General features: G+C 40.6%; 1 protein-coding gene across 1 annotated transcript; it reads left to right on the top strand.

Annotated features, from left to right (window-relative positions):
* The first annotated feature begins 12,219 nt into the window (after nt 1-12,219).
* On the top strand, nt 12,220-21,808 carry LOC118116295 (14-3-3 protein zeta). Its single transcript, XM_035167871.2, has 6 exons — nt 12,220-12,366; nt 12,916-13,348; nt 17,183-17,306; nt 19,718-19,881; nt 19,968-20,063; nt 20,722-21,808. The coding sequence occupies exons 2-6, from the start codon at nt 13,031-13,033 to the stop codon at nt 20,800-20,802; spliced, it is 783 nt and encodes a 260-aa protein (XP_035023762.1). The 5' UTR covers nt 12,220-12,366; nt 12,916-13,030; the 3' UTR covers nt 20,803-21,808.
* The last annotated feature ends 915 nt before the right edge of the window (nt 21,809-22,723 follow it).

Genomic DNA, 22,723 nt, shown 5'->3' with positions numbered 1-22,723 from the left:
AGTTCTATTCATTTGTGATTTCCTGTTGTGAAGATCACACTGACTGGAAGCCTCTGGTAGAGCTCAATCATTCACCGTACTCTTGAATATCAGGTAAAAACATGAAGCTCTTTCTGGGCTGGGCCACTTCCTCACGCTGCCTCCGGCGATCAGGCATGACAGACCTGAAAGAATGAAAAGAACGAATAGGCTTAAACTTGTCCCACAAGAGCAGTACATACTGGGAATAAGTGGGAAATATTATTATCACTGAACATTTGTATTCTTTAGTCATTGTTATTCCCAGTAAAACGCTCCAGAAGTCAACAGAGCGACAGAGAAATGACCTATTTATACCTGCTGGGTGTCATATTTCTGGAACAATTCCCCCCCCCCCGACCAACACCAGAACTCATTGGCTCTGTCTTTCGCCTCTATTAGCGCTGCAGTCTGACCTGGCTAACTGCTGCTAAGTTTATCTCTGTGCCGATCTGTGCCCCAGAGGCATGCAGAGGCAACCCAGAAAAGACAGAGTGCACTGTCAGTTACAATGAATGGGGGAGGGACGCGGGAGGAGGTTGATGAAAACTCACCACGGCCTGTTCTGTTGAACACGAGCTGTTATCTGCTGCACTGTGAGTGAGGGATTGTGTGCGACTGTGTTTGACCATTTACTTACCATATAACAGCAGCATCTAAATATCAGCTCAGGGTGTGTTTTTTTTTGTAATCATTAGAAACGAGCTCAGTGTCCCGTTTCCAGTGACCTCTGTGCTGCCGTTCGCCTGAAAAGCTGTGGGACTGACTCACACACTTAATAATTAACACCAACCTCCCAAACCATTTCATGTGGGTCGTACTAATGATGCCATGAAGCCCTGCAACTGTGTGAATGTGTGTTTATTAAGCTCACGTGTTGTATTTTTTAATTGATAATTTGCAGATTTTTAAAAAATGGGGCCTGTCGCATACATTTCATTTTTATTTTCTTTTTATTCATATAATCAATAATTCTCCCCTTGTGCTTTTTTTCTGACTGAATGAACCCCTCTAAGACTTGAGGTTTGCACAAGAGACAAACAAACATGACCTATGACACGCATGTATGTAAACACCCTCAGAAGCCACAGGGTTTATGGTCGAGAGCCGCATAGTGAACACACTGCAACGTTTCATCTGCTGCGGTTATGCTCCGAACCTATCAGTCGATATATTGATCCAGAATGAGGCATGCTTGTAAATTATTGAGTTTGTGACCTCGATGCAGTGCGCTGACATCATCATTGTGGGTCTGGAGCCAAGCGCTCCGACGCTCTGCACTGGAAAAGCCCCTCTGGCCAGGACTCGGAGACCTCGGCTCTGTTGGTGGTGTGCTCCAATCTGCCGGCCTCAAAGTCGGACATGATGCAGGGGCTCACAGAGAGCAGACCTTTGGCTCCATCATACTGAACTGTAGATATGTGTCATGCCTTTTCTTACCTCCGACAAGGACCTTGTGTCTTCATCTGAATCTGTCAGCTAGTTTGTTTGTTCGTTTTTTTGTCCAGATCCAGGAATTATTCTCATTTTCTTTAATATTACACGATGTTCATTGATTTCTCAGAGAATAATTCATGTATCTTGATGAAGCAAATCTCCTATGTTTCGGGGACTTATATTTATGAATATGTACAATTTGGTGTAGATCCAAATAAGAATCTGTATCTAGTGAATTTCAATGTGGTTTCAAAAGGGGACTGTTGGGCCTTTATTTTCTACCTGTGACATAATTCTAGAAAGGAATTGCAGGGCACGTTCTTGCTTATTTCAGAATTGGTTCAGAAGTTAATCGGAGTGGGACTAAGTGTTTTATACAGTTGTATATACAATAGATATAAATGTATCTTCCCGACCAGCTCCATTTTCCCTGTTGGATTTTATGAGCAGTAGCTCTCTCCTCAGGCATGTTGAAGCAGATTCAGGGCACTGTCTTATTTATCTACTGGCCCAGTGGTTGAGCCCAGCCCTGCCATGACTCATAAAAAAAACTCAAGACACTTCAAAAAAAAAAAAAAGGCCCTGATTGTGCAAATATTACCTTCTCTTTCTCAAACTCAGATATTACCTTCTCTTTCTCAAACTCAAACTGTTGCTTTTTTAATTAAGCGCATGCAACCCCCTGCACTTATCAGCCACAAGGTTCTCATCTGTGCTGCAGCCACCCAAGAAAGAACATGCCCCATCACACATTACAGAGCCATCGCTTCACCTTCGGGTAAACCTCAGGGAGTGGCCTGCATATTATAAAAACCAGCCTGAGTAACTTTCCATTTCTCACCGCAGAGGAAGCAGGGAGAGGCTTGTGTGACAGCCAGACTAAGTAGTTGAGCAATTTTATTGTCTGAAAGGATCGACTTGAGAGTACATGTTAATTTCAGTTCGATAACTTTTTATTATACATATTTAAGATTTTCAATTTGTGCCGCACAATTATTTTCCTCACAGTTCTCTTCTATCTAAATGGTTTTTAGTTAGTTTCTTCGTGTAAAAATGATTTAGTAGACTCGTAAAACTTCCCTGAGCCATGTTATCAGAGCCAGTGTTTAGGTTACATCATTTCCATGAGGTGACGCCGTACCAACTGTTTGCATCGACCTGCGCTTCACCTGCATTACAATGTAGCAATATTGTCAGCCTGACAAAAATGAAAACACAGACTCAAGCAAGCAAGTTTCAAGACGATAGATTTACTCAAGGTACAGAAATCAGTGTAAACTAAACGATGATGAAATGCATCCAAATCTCTAAAACACAATGGGAGTGTTAATAAAATATTAAAATTATGTTAATGTACTACAACTACTTTTACCTGACTGGTAATATTATTAGTAAATGTTTTTATTCCCTTTTATTGACTTGTTTGTTTAATTTATTGTATTTGAGCTTTTAAAATCTATTCTATGGTTTCCTAGTGTCAGCATCCAAATCTCTAAAACACAGCATTTTCTTATTTGTAAAATAGTTTGATGTGGTGTAAAAAAGAAAAATCTGTTAATATTATAAGTGATTATTAGTTATGTTAGTTTATTTTTAGTATACGTTTTTATCCCCTTTTTATGGACTTTTTCTTCTATTTGTTGTACCTTATTTATTGTTTTTATTATTATGTTTTGCTTTAAAATAAATGTATTTGTACTTTCAGCATCCACATATACAGCAGGATTATTTGTAAAATATATAAAAGTAAAAAATGTACTACAACTACTTTTACCTGTCTGTTTATATTATCAATAAACATTTCGATCCCCTTTTATTGACCTTCTTCCTCTATTTATTTGTCATTGTTTTTACAGCTTTTAAAATCTTACATGGCATTTAATTGTCAACACTGTTATTTGTTTTAGCTCATTCTTGGATCATCAGTCAATAGTGATGCACTTGTGAATACACTAACCTGTTGTTAAAAGTTGCTATGCAAATAAATCTGGATTGATTGATACAAAAAAACAGCAAATTGTTTTTGACCTTTAAGAACAAAAGGCGTCCATATCTGAAGTAGAAAAATGGTTTAGATGCTTTTGTTTTAGGAAAAAAATATGTAGAACCAGATCTCTGCAGGGTTAACACGTATGATTGTTGTGTAAACATCAAATGTTTTCCATGCTTAGGCTCTGCTTCCTGCCTCTACTGTAAAATGCACTCCTACTAGCTCACCAAAGCCTTTTTCCCTCAGGACACTAATGTTCTTATCATGCATACTTCCTGGGACGAGGCATTTACTGTCTTTCTGTAGCCTCCTCTACCTTCATTCTTGGCTGCATTCCTGAGCAGAACTGGCCGCGGCTCCTCTCTGCAGGTCGACACAGGAGCCCATCAGCCCTCCTGTCTTCACACCCACTGTTGTATTCTGCAGTGTGTGTACCTTGCAAACACGGCCCCAGTGCTTACTACACAGAGGAGCGATGTTTTGGTGACACTGCATGTGTTGTCGTGCAGGGGAGCATGTTGTATAACATACATAGACTGAGGGGGAAAGGAGGGAATGGAAATGAAATGAAACAACGAAAAAGAGAAAAGGCAAATGTGAAAAAGAAAAAGAAGCACTTCAGCCTACTCCTATCACTGTTTCATTTGGCTGAGTCTCTGGTCCTGTATCACCCTGCGTGGGAGTGTTGGAAGCCCACTTGTTGTGTAACACCTTTTCCATCCTCCACACTATGATCAAACTGTGCTACAACAAGGTTGAAACACAACAGCTTTTCATCTACTGGTGTGGGACATTTCAGCAGTTTTTAAGGTATTTTCATATCCCCCCCCCCCTCCCCATATTCCCCTACACCGTATAGAAAAAATGATAAGGAGAAAATCAAGATAACTAAGTCAATCTGTGAATCAAACAGCCAATTACATTACAATCATGAAATCAAAGTCTATCATTTGCTTGAAGAAGCCTCTTGACGAGCTAAAAAATACATGAAGCATCTGACACTGTGAATATAAGCATGAAATGCTCAGACAATTAAATACTAAGGGGTTTTCAGGGAACATTTTGGAGATGAGAATGTGTTAAATACGTGAATATAGGCATAAAAAGCAATCTACCTGATTTTTCCTCCCACCTCACTGTTAAGTTTCTAATTTGAATGAGTTTAATGAGCTTGGAGGACATTTTGGAGTTTCAGGGCAATGAATGTGTACCAACAAACCCCAGCGGTATATTTTTTTACGTATTTTTTATGGTTGATTTGTTAGGGACGGACAACATTTTTCATGTCACATTCTCTGTTTTTCGTCGGTCTTTTATTCTATGTCCCCTTGCTCATATTTCTCATCTGTCACTCAGCTATTTCAACATGTTTTTCTGGCTCCGACAGAATATTTCTCCGCATGCAGGCTCTTCTGCAGCCAGCTGCCACTCCACTCTGCAGGGAGGTGGAATCATGTACTCCGAGCGGGAGCTGCTGCGGCATGTTGTATGTCTGTGCATGCGTGTGTTTGTGTGTGTGGAAACATGGCATGTAGACATGTTAATTTAGGTGGTTGGTCCACACTTGTTAAAGGAACAGGACGTGGGGAGTGATCGTATAATGGAGGGGGGAAACAGGCTTGGCGCTTAACATGCTGCACGATTTCTCTGCCTGTGACGAGCCTGAGCGTATGTGTGTGTGTGTCTGAACATGTCGGACTGTCAAGCATCCCTGGAAAGGCTGAGTCAGTCGAGAGGAACACGGAGAGAGTGAAAATAGAGATGAGGCAGAGGAGTGGTGCTGAGCACTGAGACTCCATACATTATGAACGCAGAGTAGGTGGGAGAGGGGACGAACATCACAGAGGACGCGCTTTGAAAGGTGCTGCATCTTGGTTACCCTCAATAAACCTTATAAAGGAGGAGAGGAGAGGAGAGGAGAGGAGAGGAGAGGAGAGGCGACTTTGATGAAGGTTGTGCTACAGAGAGCTGCAGCGAACATGTCTTGTTTGATATGCACATGTATATGAGCACACCCCCACATATACTGCATACACTTATTTATATATTTATATATATATAAAGCTGTTGTGAATTTCTACAGCGATGTGCACTTACAGAGCACAGGTGATGTATTATTCATACAAGCAGTCAAAGAGTGAGAGAGTAAATGCAGCCTGCATACCAAGCTAGCTACTGAACACACACACACACACACACACACGTACAGTTTATGCAGTACATTCTCCACACAGGCAACAGCGAATTACCTCTGTTTAAAGAGCAGTGCATGCAAATGTACAGAAGCTGATTTCTAATTTGAGGACATCCGTTTCACTGAAAACTAACCAAGCTCCAAGCAGAGGGCAGTACTGACAGTATTGACAGTACTGACAGTATTGACAGTACTGACAGTACTGACAGTACAGGAGTCTGAAGGTGATAATGCAGTGAGATTCTCCGTTGGAACTAAATAGAGCATAAATCCTGAAATCCAGGTGCCTGCTCGCTATTATGCTTGAATGTGTCTGTGTGTGACGGTGAGAAGATGAGTGTTTTAATGACCTCTAATGAGAGCTGAGAGGTGGGCCGTGAACTGGAGCGCAGCGGCCTTAGCTGTCATCAGACGACCTCCCGCCACTGCAGGGTGGAGAGCAGCTTCCTCTGTGGGCCCCTGTCAGTCAAACACCAATAAATAAACACAGCCAGGTTTACATACAATCAATCACAGCCGCTTGTCAGTGAATTCATTCAATCGTTCCTCTTGCCAGCAAAAGCGCCACTCGCTCTGTAAATGTTGAATCTTACAAAGTGCAGCTGCAGTAGCACATCGACAGGCTGAGGTAAAAGGGTGTGAGAAGAGCGAGACCACACCGACCAATTTGAACAATTCTAATGTCTAATATGTTCATTATTATACATCTAAACACACAAGCAAAACTAGAATGGCACTCAAGGCCAAACAGTCCCCTACGAAACCATTAGATCTGGATTTTTGGTTGGATCTGCACCAAATTGCACACTTACATATAATGGTCTCCTAAATGTGACAGATTTTTGTCATTAAGATCCATTATTCTCTGAGAAATCAAGAGAAGGTTGAAAAACACCTACTCGTAATGTTAAAGAAATGTGGGAACATCCTTCAACCAAGTTTCGAAATGACCTTTCCAGCGGTTTTTGCGTAATCCTGCTAACTAACTAACAAACAAACGCAGATGAAACCATAATCTCATTGCATAGTTTCTCATCTGCAACCCTGCAATAGACAGGAATAGTTAAGTGGAGATAAATTGGCAAGGGCAGAAAAAGAAACTGTTCATCCACTGTGGAATGTGAGTCACCTCAGAGCACAACATCTAAGATCTGTGTCCCCTCAGCTGACGGAATCATAACTGACATCCTCGTCAAATGTTCCAACAGGACACCAGACAAGGCAGAGGAGGGTGAAAATGCTCCTGTCAGTGTCAATCTGGAGGCTTGTGATGCAGCACTTGGTATTGCTGGTGATATAATTGATCACCTGCATTCTGAAAGAAGCTCGTCGACACCTAATGTGGGGGTTCATTTTCACCTATGCACTTTACCCAGATTCGTCCAAAAACAATCCTTGGAGGGCGAATTTAAGAATTGTGTCCAATGGAATTAACAAGAATATACCAAATGTTCAGTGGGTGTATTTAACCAGGCAGGATATTCATAATGATTTACTCGACTTACCCAACCTGAACCTCCAAGGTCCGGACAAAGTGTCATGTTAAGTCGGGTTTTGTTTCATTAAGCTTCAGGTGCTTTCGATGAAACAAAACAAAAATGCAGCTTCGTCTGCAGGTTGAGTTTAGGTTTTTAGTTTTGGAAGCAGCCAGGACATGAATAAGACATGGGGCAACGCCTGGATTCAAACCTTTTTTTCAAACCTCATATTTTGGCAGCTCTACGTGTCAGATCGAACAACAGGAAATGTGAACCTGAGCTGCAGAAGTCGTCTTGCTGCTGGCTAATATCTATACCAGCAGCTCAGAACTGGAGCTGAAGCCTTGGGATTTCCCAACCTATTAACCATTACTATTTATAACCATGTGGCCTACTGTGCACAAGAAAGTGTTCATCGAATGACAGAAATAGATGCCTTAGTTCTCAGCCTATAGAGTTTAAGGTGGTGATTCAAATATGTACTTTAAAGTAGAGAGCGAAAGACCTGGCTGTGTTGGATAATTTATTTTACAGTAAATATTGAGGTTTATATTCAAAATGCATTCTCACTGAGACACTACGATCCTTTTTTATTTTTTATTTTATCAATTTTTCACATCATTTATTTGTATTATTTCCATTAATCATAGACAATTCATTGCAATATCAATATTACCAAAACATTTGATTTTAATAAATAAAACAAAAACTAGACAGCATCCATATATCATTTTCTAGTCTTTACAACCACTCAGTGTGCTTTATACTTGAGGTAACATCCATTCACAAAGGGATTCACACATTCACACCCATTTGGGGTTTGGTGTCTTGCCCGAGGACACTTAGATTAGCAGACGGGAGGAGTCTGGCATCGAATGACCAACCTTCAGATTAGTGGACGACCTGCTCTATACAAGAAAGCATATTTTAGGTCCTAAAACGCATTAGGTTTATACGTGGGGATCCCAGTAAAGTGCAGCGTCAACTGTGAAGTGAATTATGGATTGATTAGTAGGATGCTGCCCACCAACAGGCACATTTTGAGCAGGCAGAAACTAGCAAACACTGGAGGCTGATGACAACAAAAAGAGTCATTGCATGTATGTTTAAAGACATGCAAACTACCACAATCAAGTTTGTGGCATGGGACGTTGAGCTGATTGAGAATTTAAATTGTCGACGCAGGTGCTGTCAGGATGTGAATGGAAGCTGTTCAGCTGTCAGTGTGTAAAAACAAGAAACGACTTGTTATGTGGTTTGGTTTGGCCCGAGACAGGATGCTAACCTTTATGTTCTTTCCTGTACAGAGCAGAAGTAGCTGTTGTCGTGCATCCTGACCCGCTCTGCTCTGCAAGAGGGTCTTTCTGCACCGCCTGTGTCTGTTTGTGTGCTGACACAACACATGGTCCGATGGTGGAGCTGTTAGCTGTCTGTTCGGAAGTTTCTGCATTGTCAGAAAACACACAACACTAGCTTCATCCTTTTCAAGAATAGGGACACAATAAACACAAGGAGTCCAACTGGTGAATTAACATCTGTCAAACCATGTTGGGATTGAAGTGATTAGACACAATTTTGGCATCGAATAAGGTTGTTGCATCATTTGGGAATAAGCAAAAACAAGAGATATATGCATTCATCACAATGTAAAATTATATATTATTAGCACATTCACATATCAGGCATTGGATAGCCTTATTTATTTATTTTGGGATTTTTTGGTGAAGTTGAACTAAAATCATTTTGATCCACGAATTAAAATATTGTGAGTTGAATGAGTTAATTCACTTTTGAGCTACAGCGTATGGATTGTCTTAACTCCTCTCTTAGTGCACAGTCACACCGAGCAGGCAGGTTTCAAGTGTTTACTCAAGCTCTGAGTTGTGTGGGTTAAGTGCGGTGAGAACAAAAGTCTGCCTAAAGACAACGTTTGAAACTGCAATGAGCACAGAGCTCTGTCCTTTTAAACACTGCGTCTCCTTTGTGTCTGAACTACTGTATATCATGAGTTTATCAATCGAAGGTATTGTGTGAAAAAGAAGAATTTAAAACCTGTAAGGTTGTATAAGTGTGAAAGCCTATAATCCATTGTTCTTGTAAAAGATGTGCGTCAAGGATTTGCATATGTGCCTAAATAGTGGCTCATTTTACAGTGTGATACAGAAAAAGGCCAAGATTTTGGGGGAAATATTATCGAGCCAAAGCACAGACAGATTAACACACAGAATACTTGAAAGGCATTCAGTAGAACAAGAGAATGATGCAGATCCACACCAAAATGTAATGGGTTCTTGCCTCACCCAAACCACATCCTTCCACTAACCTTCACGGTAATCCATTGAGTTGTTTTTGTGTAATCTTGTTTGGACACAAACAAACCAACAAATGGACATTTGTGAAAACATATTCAATATAATAAATATTAATATTAAATAATTTATGTTTACCAGTATTATATTACTTTTTTAATATATTAGAACATAAATTGTCAAAGTGACACAGTGACTCATCATGATTTTTTCCGAAAATCCCTTGAGGCCCCTCACTGCCACCACGTCCCCCGACCTCATCAGACAACAGGCTTCCTCATCACTGAGTGTACGAGGGAGCCGACGCCTGCATTCAACCGTGAAGAAGAGAGAAGTTCATAAAGTAAATGACTATATTTTAATCACTTTCACCTTCACTGTCATCCCCTATTAACCTTAAAACTGGGATTGACTACTGTGGCAGTATTACTTTTATTAGAAATGCAGTCCAACCATTAACGTGAAGAAGAAAGCATCAAGAAGAAATGTGTTTGCTTTATTAAGATTCAGTCCTGTCTGTCTTCCTTATAGCGTCTTCCAGCTGAGGCTTTGATGAAAAGCTCCCAAAAGGTTGTCTACTGTCTGTCGGGAATAATGCGTAAATAATGCGTCTGTGGTTACCGTGGCAATGTATGACTAAGCACACAGAATAAAAGCTGGTTGTTGAGGAGAAGGACAGAGGCTGTATTGTGGTGTATGCACTCAAGCTCAGTGACGTACCTTTACTGAATTATATTTACATTTCCCTCATGTTAATTGTATGGTAAATAATTGTATGGTATCAGCTATTGCATGGATCTAAATAGGGAGAATTATTAACCAGCCTGCGTGATAGACGGGGCTGGAAGTGAAACACGCCGCATGGGATCTGTGTGTTCACAGACACGATGATCTGTGGAGCGTCATACAAACTGGGCGGCAGCCGGTTTCAGCTGAGACCAACTACACCCAGGTGTTTCTTTAGGACTTTGTTTCATTACGTAAGCCAAAGCCTTGTCATGACTTCAGCAGCTTGTCACTCTGCCCTCCTCTGCGACTGAGAGGCAGAACACGGAGGGGGATGAAGCTAGCGCAAAGGTCAGAGTGAGGTTTTGTAATGTGCAACAAACAGGCTATGAGGAGGGTGAGTGATGGCAAACATGATTTGAAAAGAAACTGCCCCTAATGTTTTCCCATGCAGCTCATTTAATAACCACCGTAAGTTTGTGTCATACACATGTAGGGCTGCTTTAGTGCCGACACATTGACATGTAATGTCAATGTTTCAGTAATGAACATACAAGGTAAATGTGTTGTTGCAGCAAATAAATAGAAATTAACTAATATGTCTGTATTCTGTTTTTCCTTATTGTTAAAAACTCCCAAATTACCAAAACTAACAATGAATTGAGCCGAATAACAGTTTATTTGTGCAGCCAAAGCCTAATACAACTTTCCCACCTGTGCCATTAAGCTTTATTGTTATCCAAAAACACTTTTCCCTGAGTCACACTTACAGTACAATAAACATGGGCTCTGGGGTGTCCCCATCCTGCCCACCACCAACCCAACCTTCCCTGATACAGACCCAGGACCACCTAATCCACTTGGGTCTATACTTTCGGCCCCATGTGTCGATCCATCCACAATCAAGATTGTCAGAGAGAAAGATCGCTGGGAAGTAATGGGGATTCTATTGCAACATCCACGGTCAGGTTGCTCAAAGAGCTAAGAATCCACGGACAAACCAGGGTTTGTCCAGACCATTAAAGAAACATGACAGACTTGAGAACGCTGCAGCCAATGACTCTGGATCAGGAGGAACGACCCCAACTGGGCCCCAAGATGTCTTGGACACACACCCTGGTCTGATCAGCCTGTGATGGCCCTGCCTTCGAGGAGGGTGTCTTGTGATCAAAGGGCAAAACATCCTGATTTATTGTCAAATGATGTGTGCCTAACATCTGCAGTTGGTCACTTTTAGATCACCAGATCCCTAAAATCTGCTGGTGGTTGGCAACTCTCCATCAAGCTGGTGCGGAAGACCTTCAAACATACAAGGGACCTCCGCCATCTTGTCTTATAATTCCAAAAGAGACAAACCCAGGAAGCTGCAGAATAAAGGCAAGTTGATCTGCAATTAAAGTGTATTTAAATGAATAATTCTGGCAATATTTTTTAAACGCAACAATCCTTGCCTCACGGGACAAGGCCTGTTTTGTTCTACGTTTTTCTTACTGTCAACACATTTCATGAAAAGACAAAAGTCAACCATATCAACCATATCAGTGCTTTTCAACTTCCTTGAGCAAATTGATTCCTTCTAATGAAATAAAATAAAGTCTATATTTCATGTTAGTCAAACATCATAATGTAGAAATGAGCTTTGAGTTTTGAGACAATGGTGGCGGGGGACACAGACGAATACGCTTCATCAAATGTATGCACTTGTAAGAGGGATCGAGCCATTTTAGGGGGGTTGGTGTTAAATGTGATTAGTTTACGATAAGAGAAATATAAAATATCACGATATGAAGTATTAAAACCTAACAAATGTCAGGGATGAGTGTGCATGTAAAGAGTGAGAGGGCCACACCCGCCTACAGCGCGTGAAAGCGAGGAGTGATTGGCCGAGCATCTCCATGGCAATGCGATGACGTCTTCGTCCCTTGCTCTAATTGGAGGAAACCCCGTGGCCCCAGCCGCTGCAGCGTTCCGGTCTGTCAAACTATCCCCCACCCAGAAGGCCCGCCTCTTTACCCCGCGTTGACACACTACTGGTTCACTCGGCCAATTATTGTCTGTCAATCAGCACAGGGCTCGGTTTATGATTGGCCGATTGGCTGTCATAGGACCCGCCCCCGGTCCTGCTCACTGCTGTTAGGTGTCCGCTGCTGTTCTTCGCCTCTCGCCTCACTCTGTCAAATCGGATCAGTTCGTGGAGCAATCGGATCTCAGGAGGTCAGAAACGATGAGTATTTCACTGCGTCCATTTCCCCGTTTATATGCAGCATCGCGGGCTAATCGCTAAACTCTCACCTGGCTGGTTGATTCGACTCGCTGAACGCCACGAGTGTCGGTAACTGGACGTTTCTTCGTTGAAAGGAGTGGCCGATGTAGCTAAAGCCCGTTAGCCGCGGCTAACCAGTTAGCTGCACCCACCAGACAGCTTTGTGGCGGCTCCTCCAGCAAATCCCGATTCTCGTAGCCTGCCTCAGCTTCGAAACCCGTTTTTTTTAAAGACGGGGGGATTTATTCGTATCTTCACAATACGAGTCGTGATAAATTCTTTATTTAAATCAGTATCGCATCGGGTTGGTACATTTGGCACGAACGTCGCCCGTCAAGTGATTGTCTTGAAGGATATAAATGGCTGCTGTTACCGAAAATAGTGCCTCCTAGTTGTGCGCTAACACCGGGCGGATGCATGTCCTTGTACGCCTCGATAACGATCCGCGGGATTATTTCCACCCACACGTATTAATTGCATTAACTTTTTTTCATTCGCAGCTCGTATCGGTGAGGAATTACATCGTCGATCGCCTGCTGCACACGACCCTTCAGCACCGCAGCCCGTGACTGTCGCGTAGCTTCCCCCTGCATTTCTGACTCCCGTCACGCAAACATGGATAAAGCTGTGGATAAAGCGGATCTTATTCAGAAGGCCAAGCTGGCCGAGCAGTCCGAGCGCTACGAGGACATGGCGGACTTCATGAGGAAGGTCACAGAGATTTCCACCGAGGAAGACCCGCTGCTGAACGAGGAGCGGAACCTGCTCTCCGTCGCCTACAAAAACGTGGTCGGGGCGAGGCGGTCCGCGTGGAGGGTGTTGTCCAGCATCGGGGCGAAGACCGACCAGGCCCAGACGAAGAAGCAGCAGCTGGTGACGGAGTATCGGGAGAAGGTGGAGAAGGAGCTGCAGGACATCTGCAACAACGTCTTGGTAAGGTGTCAAGATTTTCACGGCCCTATCTTTTTTTTTTTTTTTTTTTTTAAGGTCTGCTGCATGGATCCATACCTGCATGTGAGGTGGAAACCCCTCCCCCCCCCAATGCACAACTATGGTAGATTGCTGCTGGTTAATGTTGTAATGAATTTGGCCATTTTGAATCCGCATTGACTCAAAATACATTGCGGTTTATTTAATACTCCTGCTCTTAAGTCAAGTATTATCTAAAAACCAATGTCCTGTGTAGCCCAACTATTTATGGATGCGCACAAAAATGGGTCGAATGCGACTTAAATGTTAACGCAATTTCGCTTAGTCCCGAAACGTGCACGCACACATTTACAGTGACTCATGATTATTTTTCGAACGGCATCTTCCCTGTTTCCTGTGAGCGCCCTGTTGTATAAATAAGGCCCCTACAGGCGGAGAAGGACAAGGAAGTATTATGTAGTCCTCCCACTGTTCCTGCCTTTTGAGAATCTGGATTTAGAACAATGGGCTTGAAACCTTGTGAGGGTGTGAACTGACAAAAGGTCAGAGTGACTGCACCAGCAAGGTGTGTCTGAGAGGAGGAGGAGGAGGAGGGGTTCAAGCCACACACAGGAAAGATAAGGGCTATACTGTTTTCTGTACAGCCATGCTAGGCTCTATGTCCATGCAGTCCCATCTGGCAGATTGAAGCCTAATGTGGTTAGCCAAGTGCAAGATTTTTTTTTTTACATGCTCAAAGGACTCCTACTCTAAGCCCAGTTTGTACAGAAAGCCAAAAATGACACCCTCCTGCTGAGCTACAGATTGAAGCCTGAGATACTGTGCCATTTGGTTTCAACTAAAATTCCCAGACATTTCTCTCTGCGTTTTAATGCCATCATCTACTGAAATACTGGTTGGGTCAAGGGGGGGAATGCTTTCATCTCTCGTTTAATCTAATGCAACAGCACAGATTGCTTTACATTTATTTCTGGCCTGCATCCATAATGGCTTAGAGGAGATCTGGGTGTAAGCCTAGCTGGAAGATTGAGACACTTTCCCTGAGCTGCTGTCTCTAAAATGCACTGCGGAGCTGCTTGGGTAGGGATGGGTGACTTTAAAAAAAAAAGGTGCTACAAATATTGCAATAGAAAGTTTAATAGGAATATAACAAATTTATTATATATATTGATATAATGAAGTCTGTCATTTCTACTGATAAGTACATTTTCATAAATTTTATAACTACAATTAACTCGGGAGGGGAAAAAAGTCTTGCGACATGAAAGAAATTGTGTGCTGCCTCTAATAGCTGTATTTGCCCTTTGCGGATGTGTTGGCATTGTTTGATCAAAATTGACTTGAGGTTTAAACCATTTTAATGATACTTACTCAATTTAACTAATTAACAGGATAAAGGAAGGTTGGTAATCAGAAGTCTGATCTCAAGCTATCAAAGAATCTAGTTGAACAACCATTAGCAGCAGCTTGGCTCACAGCCCATCGGACGAGTTCTATGTCCACGGAAGTGTTTTGGCGACACTGATTTCTGAAGTGAAACTGCTTTATTCAGTGGTTCACTTGGATTTATTGTTGGCTTCTGGTAAAAAATATTATCAGAGGGACAACCTGAGCAAAATTTAGGAGCAGCACAGTGCAGTCCCTCCACGATGATTTTTAAAGTGCTCATATTCCCCCCCTATCTTTCGTCATAGATTTTTATGCCTGTAGAGGGTCTGCTAGATCACAAAGGCCAGAGTCTTCAACAAAGGAAGTCCTTCTCGCCCTCAAAGCACTGCTCCTGGAGTGCCTGAAATGCCTCGTTTGCATTCCTTCCTATTTTCTCCCCCTGTAAATTATCTACCGCAGGGCCACCTCCATTTTTACCATAGCTACAGTGGTGTGTACGTACAGCTGATCAGGAAACCTTTGGGTGAGCGGAATGAAAGTTTCATTCCATGCTCTTAAGTGGTTGACCAATGACCTAAGAGTGAGCCAGCTGACTTAAGCGCTAAATCGGAGTGTTTCTGACAAGAGCTTTATTCTATCGTTTAATTTTAGTTGGTTACCTCCATTTGTTTTGGAAAAGAGTAGACCTCACGAATGACTGACACTGAAGGAATACTGACTGGAAAAAGCTGATACAATGACGGCAATGGTGATGAAGTCAGCAACTACAATGATCCCCTGCTACATCACCAAACACCCTGTAGCTAATCAAATTGCTAAATAGAGTTTAGTTCATTTTTGGGAAGTATATATTCTTGTTTAGGCGTCTGAAGGTTCAAACAACCAGTTAGGCTTTCATTTAGCGACACTATTTGTACTATCTTAGTAGCACTGGTGACTGAAATTAGATCTTTGTGTGAATGCCCTGAGAGTAAATCCATTCCTCTTGTCTATTGTATAGAGCACGTAGTGAAAGATGAATGCTTTGCACTTGAGACGTGCACATATTTTTGCTGAGTCAGTAAATGACTTGGGAGTGGCTGATCGTGTGGGTTTGACTCATGAGAGAGACATCTTGCTCCTATGTGCAGGAGAAAAAACATTTCGTTTTTAAATAATTGCATTTCGAAAAGTCAAATATGATATTAATATCCTATCTGAACAGACAGTCAGGGCTGTCATCGGGTCGAGGTGATGGAAGGCTTTTTCATTCTAGGCGAAATGATTAATCTGCTCTCTAAATCGGTTAACTTGAGCTTTATCCATGGTTTCACTGACACAGATTAGCCCTTGTAATCTTCTCAAGTCTGTGGAAAGATGGATGACTTGGCCATGAGTGTAATCACAGGGTGTGATTTGTAGCATGTAATTGTAGTTTTGAGGGAATGTTTTTGTCTTTTGTTGGAAGCTACAGATTTAATGTTAAACAATTTAATCCTTAATCTGAAGCTAAATTTCAAATAGTAGTTGTAGGTGGTGCTTGTATCATTCTCTAGATGCTGCTAATTAAACATTGAGGAAATATCATTAGGCAAAGAAAGAATGTTGCAAAGTCTTAAATCAGCAGTAAGACATCAGATAGTTGCTGTACATTGCTGAGGGAAGGAATCTGGTGCAGGAGGCAGCTGGGGGCACACGAGTAGCTTGCCCTGGTTGTGGACAATTTGGAGCAACTTTAGTCCAATCTGACACAGAACAAAATGTTTCCTCTAATGTTACTGGTTGAGCACATTTTCTTGACTCCTGATGGAGCAGAACCGTATATTCATTAGTCATTGAGCTGCGCTCTGCTCTGCTCTCTGGTGGATGAAGGCTCATGGGACATTTGGGTCATTGGTATTCACACTGGACCCTTTTCACATTTTATGTTGCAGCATTATGCAAAAAAAACACAATAGCAATGAAGCAAAAATATATAGCAATATTTTTGAATAAAGGGAAATTGAACATGCATAAATAGTCAGAATCATTGTTTGACACTTGACATTTAGCTCAGGTTCCTTCCACTCAAACATCTTGTGAGATGCTTCCAAACCTTGAATGGAGGCACGAACCTACAAAAGGTCTCAGAGCTGAAAAAGCATATTAGTGCAAAATCAAACCAAGAGATTCTATCCGTAGAGCTCAGAGTTACTAAGAGCACAGTGGCCTCAAGAATTCTTAAAACAAGCTGCTTTAAATATGGCCTGTATTTATCTGGGCTTTATGGCAGAGTGAGCAGATCCTTTTTTTCTTATAATAAAATAAAGAAAAATCTCAGACAGGTTATGACTTTTCAGTTAAATAGCATGACTAGAGTTTCACTAAGTGATGCCATAATCATCCATATTTGGTTGTTGTGGTGTGCCTATGGTTTAGTTCACTGTGCATGTACTTTATTAAATTGATCTGTCATTTTTGTCTTCACAGAAACTGCTGGATAACTTTTTAATTCCACACTCCAAAAATGGCGAGAGCAAGGTCTTCTATCTAAAAATGAAGGGTGACTACTTCAGATACCTTGCTGAGGTTGCCAATGGAGATGACAAAAAAAGTGAGTTTTCATAAGTACTTGGTTTAGTTTTAGAAAGACACCAACATTTTTAAGTTCAATTTTTCTCTTTGCTTCTCTTAATGTACACTGAGTAAATGTGAGTCTTTAAGGTATCCATTTGTCTTTCATTTATATGTAGAAACAAAAGTAACCCCCCCCCCTGTCTTTTTGAATCTGGGCCCCTTCACGCTCCGAATAGGAATGTGACAGATTTTGTCTTGGAGCTAAAAGCTCGAAATGACGTCAAATGGGTCGATGTGTCACAGTCCTGTGACCAGTGTCCTATCTTATAGGAGGGAGGTGGGGGTGGAGGGGGGCAGAGTTCCCTCATAGGGGGGAAAACTGTATGTTAAAGAATTTCTTTGCCTTCACTGCTCCATTATTAGCAGTAAGTATTGCATGTAGATCCAAGTTTTCCTGTTAAATCAGCTACCTGGCTATTTCTGCAAAATCTAATATTATTTTGAAGCTGTTACCTTAGCATTTATGCTGGGGACATATGGCCAAAAATGTTTTGTCTCTGTTGTTAAGCTGTTGGGCACTGGTACCTGGAATTCAGTCCCTGTAGGTGCCTCACTTGCATTTTCTCTTATGATGTCATTGTCATCACTATTGTAATTCTTGCATAGTTCATGCGCAAATATTTCCCAGTAAACTGCATGCGGTTCATGTACTTTTTGATTTTTATACTAGGGCTTCAGACATGCAGAAACAAGTCTGACTCGCTTTAGAGTACCAAATGGCATGTTGGCAAGGAATTTTAGAGGCAGCCAGTGTTTGGTAACGCTTTAAACAAATACTAGGGTAATTTGAAACGAAGCTCAGTTATCGCAAAGACCAGTTATACCAGTTATAAGACCAGCAATCCAGCCCAACTGGCTAAAATGTCAATGTTGTCGATGCCTTAAACGTTACATCGTCCATGGATGATTCAGCGCTGGCTGCAAGGGAGCTATTGCTAGCTGTAGCTACTGCCATGGCTCGAACGCTGTTTGTTCATCAGCCTTTAAAGGTATTTGTGTTAACCTTGCATCATAAATATTGCAGCCAGTGTTGACTTTCTCAAGTGTAATCACACTTGAGACAGCTTTCATCTTGCCCTCACTCAGTGTAGTTGCATTAGTTTCTTTTTGTTTTTATGGTCTGTTGGAAAACTGCTTTCAGGCACAGTACCGCCACCCACTGATCTGGGGTATGTAGTATGTTTTTAACTACCTCCTAAAAGGAAGTTTTCTGAAAAACTTGACCTTTACTAAAACCTTTTCTTTGTCAGCCTCTGAAGCAAAACTTGGCATGAAATAGAAATTGATTTATGAGCTTAAACCTTTGGCTTTTAGTGTAAATCATCGCCTTTTGTCTTGGAAACTCAAAATAGCTGGACAGCGTTTGGGTTTCAGTTAATTCCATTTGCTTCACCTTTACCTGGGGAAACTGACTCTTACTCGATGGAGGAAAACAAAAACATAGGTTGTGGAGATCTATATTTTATTGACGTCAGCAGATCTTGTGGGGAAAAAACTAACAAAAAGGCACAATAAATTTGTGAGTTTCTCGATACTTTTAGACATCTGTAGCACTTTACATGAAGTTTACTGGTTCTGATTCAATTTGTAAATGTGCGCACTATAGTTAATAATAAACTTTACTGCTGATGATGGTTTTCACCTGCAAATTAATTCTCATTTGCTTGGTGTGCTAGTGATTACTAATGTTCAGCAGCTTGAGGTGCACAAAACAGTAATGTGGCTCATCAATTTTATGTTTTACCAACAATGTCATTTCAATACTCAAAGGAAATTTGTTCCAGGGTTAGGGTACACATACAATACTAGTTAGTCAGATCAGTTCACTGTTTGGCTTTTCATAGGATTTGTTGACGATAAGAAATGTAGAATAAAACCTGTCCTTTAGTTAAATTTAATAAGTTGATTTCTACGGGAAATTCGTACTCACTTTCTTGCCGAGCGTTGGATGAGAAGATTTATTCGCTCTAGAAAGGTTTTGCTTTAAATAATAAAGCTTGAGTCACCTGCTGATAGTTTAGCTGGGCACAAGCCTACCAGCGCCGCTCAAGTTCACAAATGAACATCTAGTGAAATCTAACATTTTATTTCATTGGCAGTTAATTTCTAGTGCCAGGAACATTAAATATCCAGTGGTTTCTTTGCAACCATTGTAGCAACTGGTATAGAACTCCCTTAAAACAAAATTATTTCAAGTTACTTTGAAAAGAAACCTTGTGTAGTTGTCAGAACCTATGTTATGCTCAGACAAATTTTGGTCAAATTAAACAGTGTAGTCTTAAAATGATATTTCCCTGAGTGGATTTGTATTTCAACCTAGACTTTAATATACATTGAGTATTACAAGCTCACTGATTGTTTCTTTTTGTTTTTTCTTCCTTTCTCCAGAGACCATCAGTGACTCACAGGAAGCATACGATAAGGCATTTAAAATCAGCAAGGAAGAAATGGACTCCACACATCCCATCCGCTTGGGCTTGGCACTTAACTTTTCCGTGTTCTACTATGAGATCCTCAACGACCCAGAACAAGCCTGCTTGTTGGCCAAAGAAGTCTGTAGATCTTGCAAAAATATGTCACTTGTCCTCAGTTATCTGTAATACTGTTTGTAAATATTTTTCCTGTTTTTGATTTACAGGCGTTCGATCAGGCCATTGCAGAGCTTGACCATTTAAGTGAGGAGTCCTACAAAGACAGCACTCTTATCATGCAGCTCCTCAGAGACAACCTGACAGTGAGTGTTCTGCTCTAACATGGAATATAAACTATCAATACTGTGGTGCTTTGCTTGACTGTCTTGAATGTCTGCTTCAAACAAGATGAAGTGTATTAATTGACAAAATGGGGGACTGTCTGTTTGAAACATGACATGAGTTTCTTTTTCAAATCAGCACACATAGTCTCAGGCTAACCACCGAGTAAAGTGACCATGATAGTCAGATGGCCTGTTTCAAGAGATTTGCATAAAATTGTTGTTCGCTACCCCATTTCCTTTGTCAGAGAGCCGATTCCCATTGTGTTCAATGATCTCACTTTGTTTGAAGAACACTACTTAATTGCCTCAAGTATTAATTCACTATCCATGGACCAGAATCGTTTCCTTTTTTAAGCAAGAGGAAGTGATGAAATTAACAAATTTTGAATTGTCGATGGGGAAATTCAAGACCATATGAGTCTCTGCAGTAAACTGCCTGAAAGGCAGATGTTCACACATTTATAACTAAACTCAAATTTTTAAAATCACGTCAGTACCTCTACAAGGTATGTGAATGAATGAGAGTTCAGGTTGTTGGGTGCATATACCAATAGATTCATAACCCATCAAATTCAGAACTGGTGATTTAGGATGTATATCTGACAATTTTTCAAATATATATTGTTTTTCTTTCCAGTTATGGACCTCTGACAACGCTACCGAGGGTGAAGAGGGCGGAGAAGGGAACGAGGAGAACCAGAACCAGAATGAGAACTAAAACCAGCCCTCAATGTTGGGTTCATCTCCTAAAACGACAAAAGGAAAAAAAAAACTTTTTACACATCCTTCATTCCTTATTGCTCCACTCAAACATTCTACCAATGAAACCCACTGCTGAAAAGAGTTGTGTAAGGAAACAACTGAGAAAAAAAAAAAAATCATTCTTTTCACATGGCTGATTTTGACAAATGGTGTAATAAAAAATAAGAAACCCTCCATTCTTCTGGTTTGTGCTTGCCCTGGCCTTCCCATGTGTGCAGTTTCAGCTGTAGAAAAGTGATTAGTAGCTTGACGATGGTATCAGACTCCTTGCTCAATTTTAAAGGCTGAGAAAATTATATCCCGTCATTGAATAAGCCTAAATCCCACCATTGAGAGAGTTGGATTTAATTTTTTTTCCCCCAATAAGAAATGTTGGATATAAAAAAATTTGTTTCCCCTATAGCTTTTTCGTAGTGAGTCTGTCTCTACAAATATGTGGTACGGTTACAGCAGCTGAAGTCCAACATCAAAACAAATGTAATTTTCATACTGCAGGGAAAGCCAGTGCACTTTACATGCTGGCAACAAAACTATAACAGAGCTAAGTAGTGCCCATTGGTGAAATCCTCACTTTCTGCCCTGGTTATGATGCCACTCTATCACTGAAGCATGTCTTTTTGTGGGGGAAAATGGTGGTGCTTGTTTGTCTGACCAAACGCAGGGACCTTTTTAATGGGAAGAAGACAATTCTGTCATGCATGTCTCTTCAGATATTACACTGGAATGGGAACAATTGCTGTAACACACACAAGTCCAAGTGTCAGTTTTAGTAATTTTCAATGCAGGTTTGTACACATCCTAAATGAGGGTGATTTGTTAGTCTGTCCAGTGATTGTCATTAGAGATTTGGACCACTATTGTTTTGCTATTCATTCAATTGTAGTCCCTGAAAGCCTTGTGGAACTGTTTGAATCCCTATGTATCAGCTATGTTAACATGAATAAAACATTTTATAAACCAAATCCATATTAGTCTTTTTACTTGCAAAACAAATGTACTGTATCTATTATTCTTCCAAATGCTTTATTAGACTTTCTGTTTTCCATAAACATTATACAAAATATTATTTGAATGAAACATAACTGATTAAATAAGCTGTCCACGCAGGAGTTTTGTATAAAATTTATCTTTGGCAGCGGTGTAAAGGAGCAAATTTATCTAATAACCAATTTTAAGTCCTTTTTATTGCGTATTTTGATTCAATCATGCTGTTAGTTGCACTAGAATGAAGGTATAGATGGAAATATTATACTTTTTACTCCAAGGACAAGTAAAATGCAGAGACAATTAAATATATATAAAAAAATAGTTTCTGACGAAGGCTCTAACTGCAATTCTACATTTGCCCATTAATGTCCAGATGTATTTCTATTTCCATGTGTTAATTAGGTTCGCAGGGTGATCATAGGATCTTCTACTTCTATCTTGAGTTGACAATACAGAAATTAATTAAATATAAAAATGCATAAATAAATGTAGAAATAAATAAGTAGAAATACAGCAATAGCCCATTGCTAACTTTATTAATCTTTTTCATTTATTTTTCTATTTAATCATTTATTTATGCATTTATTTATACACACTTGTTATATTTTGTCATTCATATATAACAGCCTCAGGGATTTAACATGAAACCTCACAGGTCTCTCTGGCTGAGTGTAGGGAATTACTGTATGTGTGGGTGGCACAGGCCACTCAGAGTTCAATTTTTTGGTGTATACATAAATAAATGTGTATGTAGAAATGCAGAAATCAATGAATTGATATATGGAAAAATAAATAAGTATAAATACAGAAATAGCCTTTTCATTGCAAACTATCTGTCATTTATTTCTGCATTTATTTATTTATACCTGTGTCATATTTAATTTATAACA

This window comes from Hippoglossus stenolepis, chromosome 10 (assembly GCF_022539355.2).
Source record: "Hippoglossus stenolepis isolate QCI-W04-F060 chromosome 10, HSTE1.2, whole genome shotgun sequence".
NCBI lineage: Eukaryota > Metazoa > Chordata > Actinopteri > Pleuronectiformes > Pleuronectidae > Hippoglossus > Hippoglossus stenolepis.
Note: the sequence above shows the minus strand (reverse complement) of the source record. Positions and strands in the feature narration are given on the sequence as shown.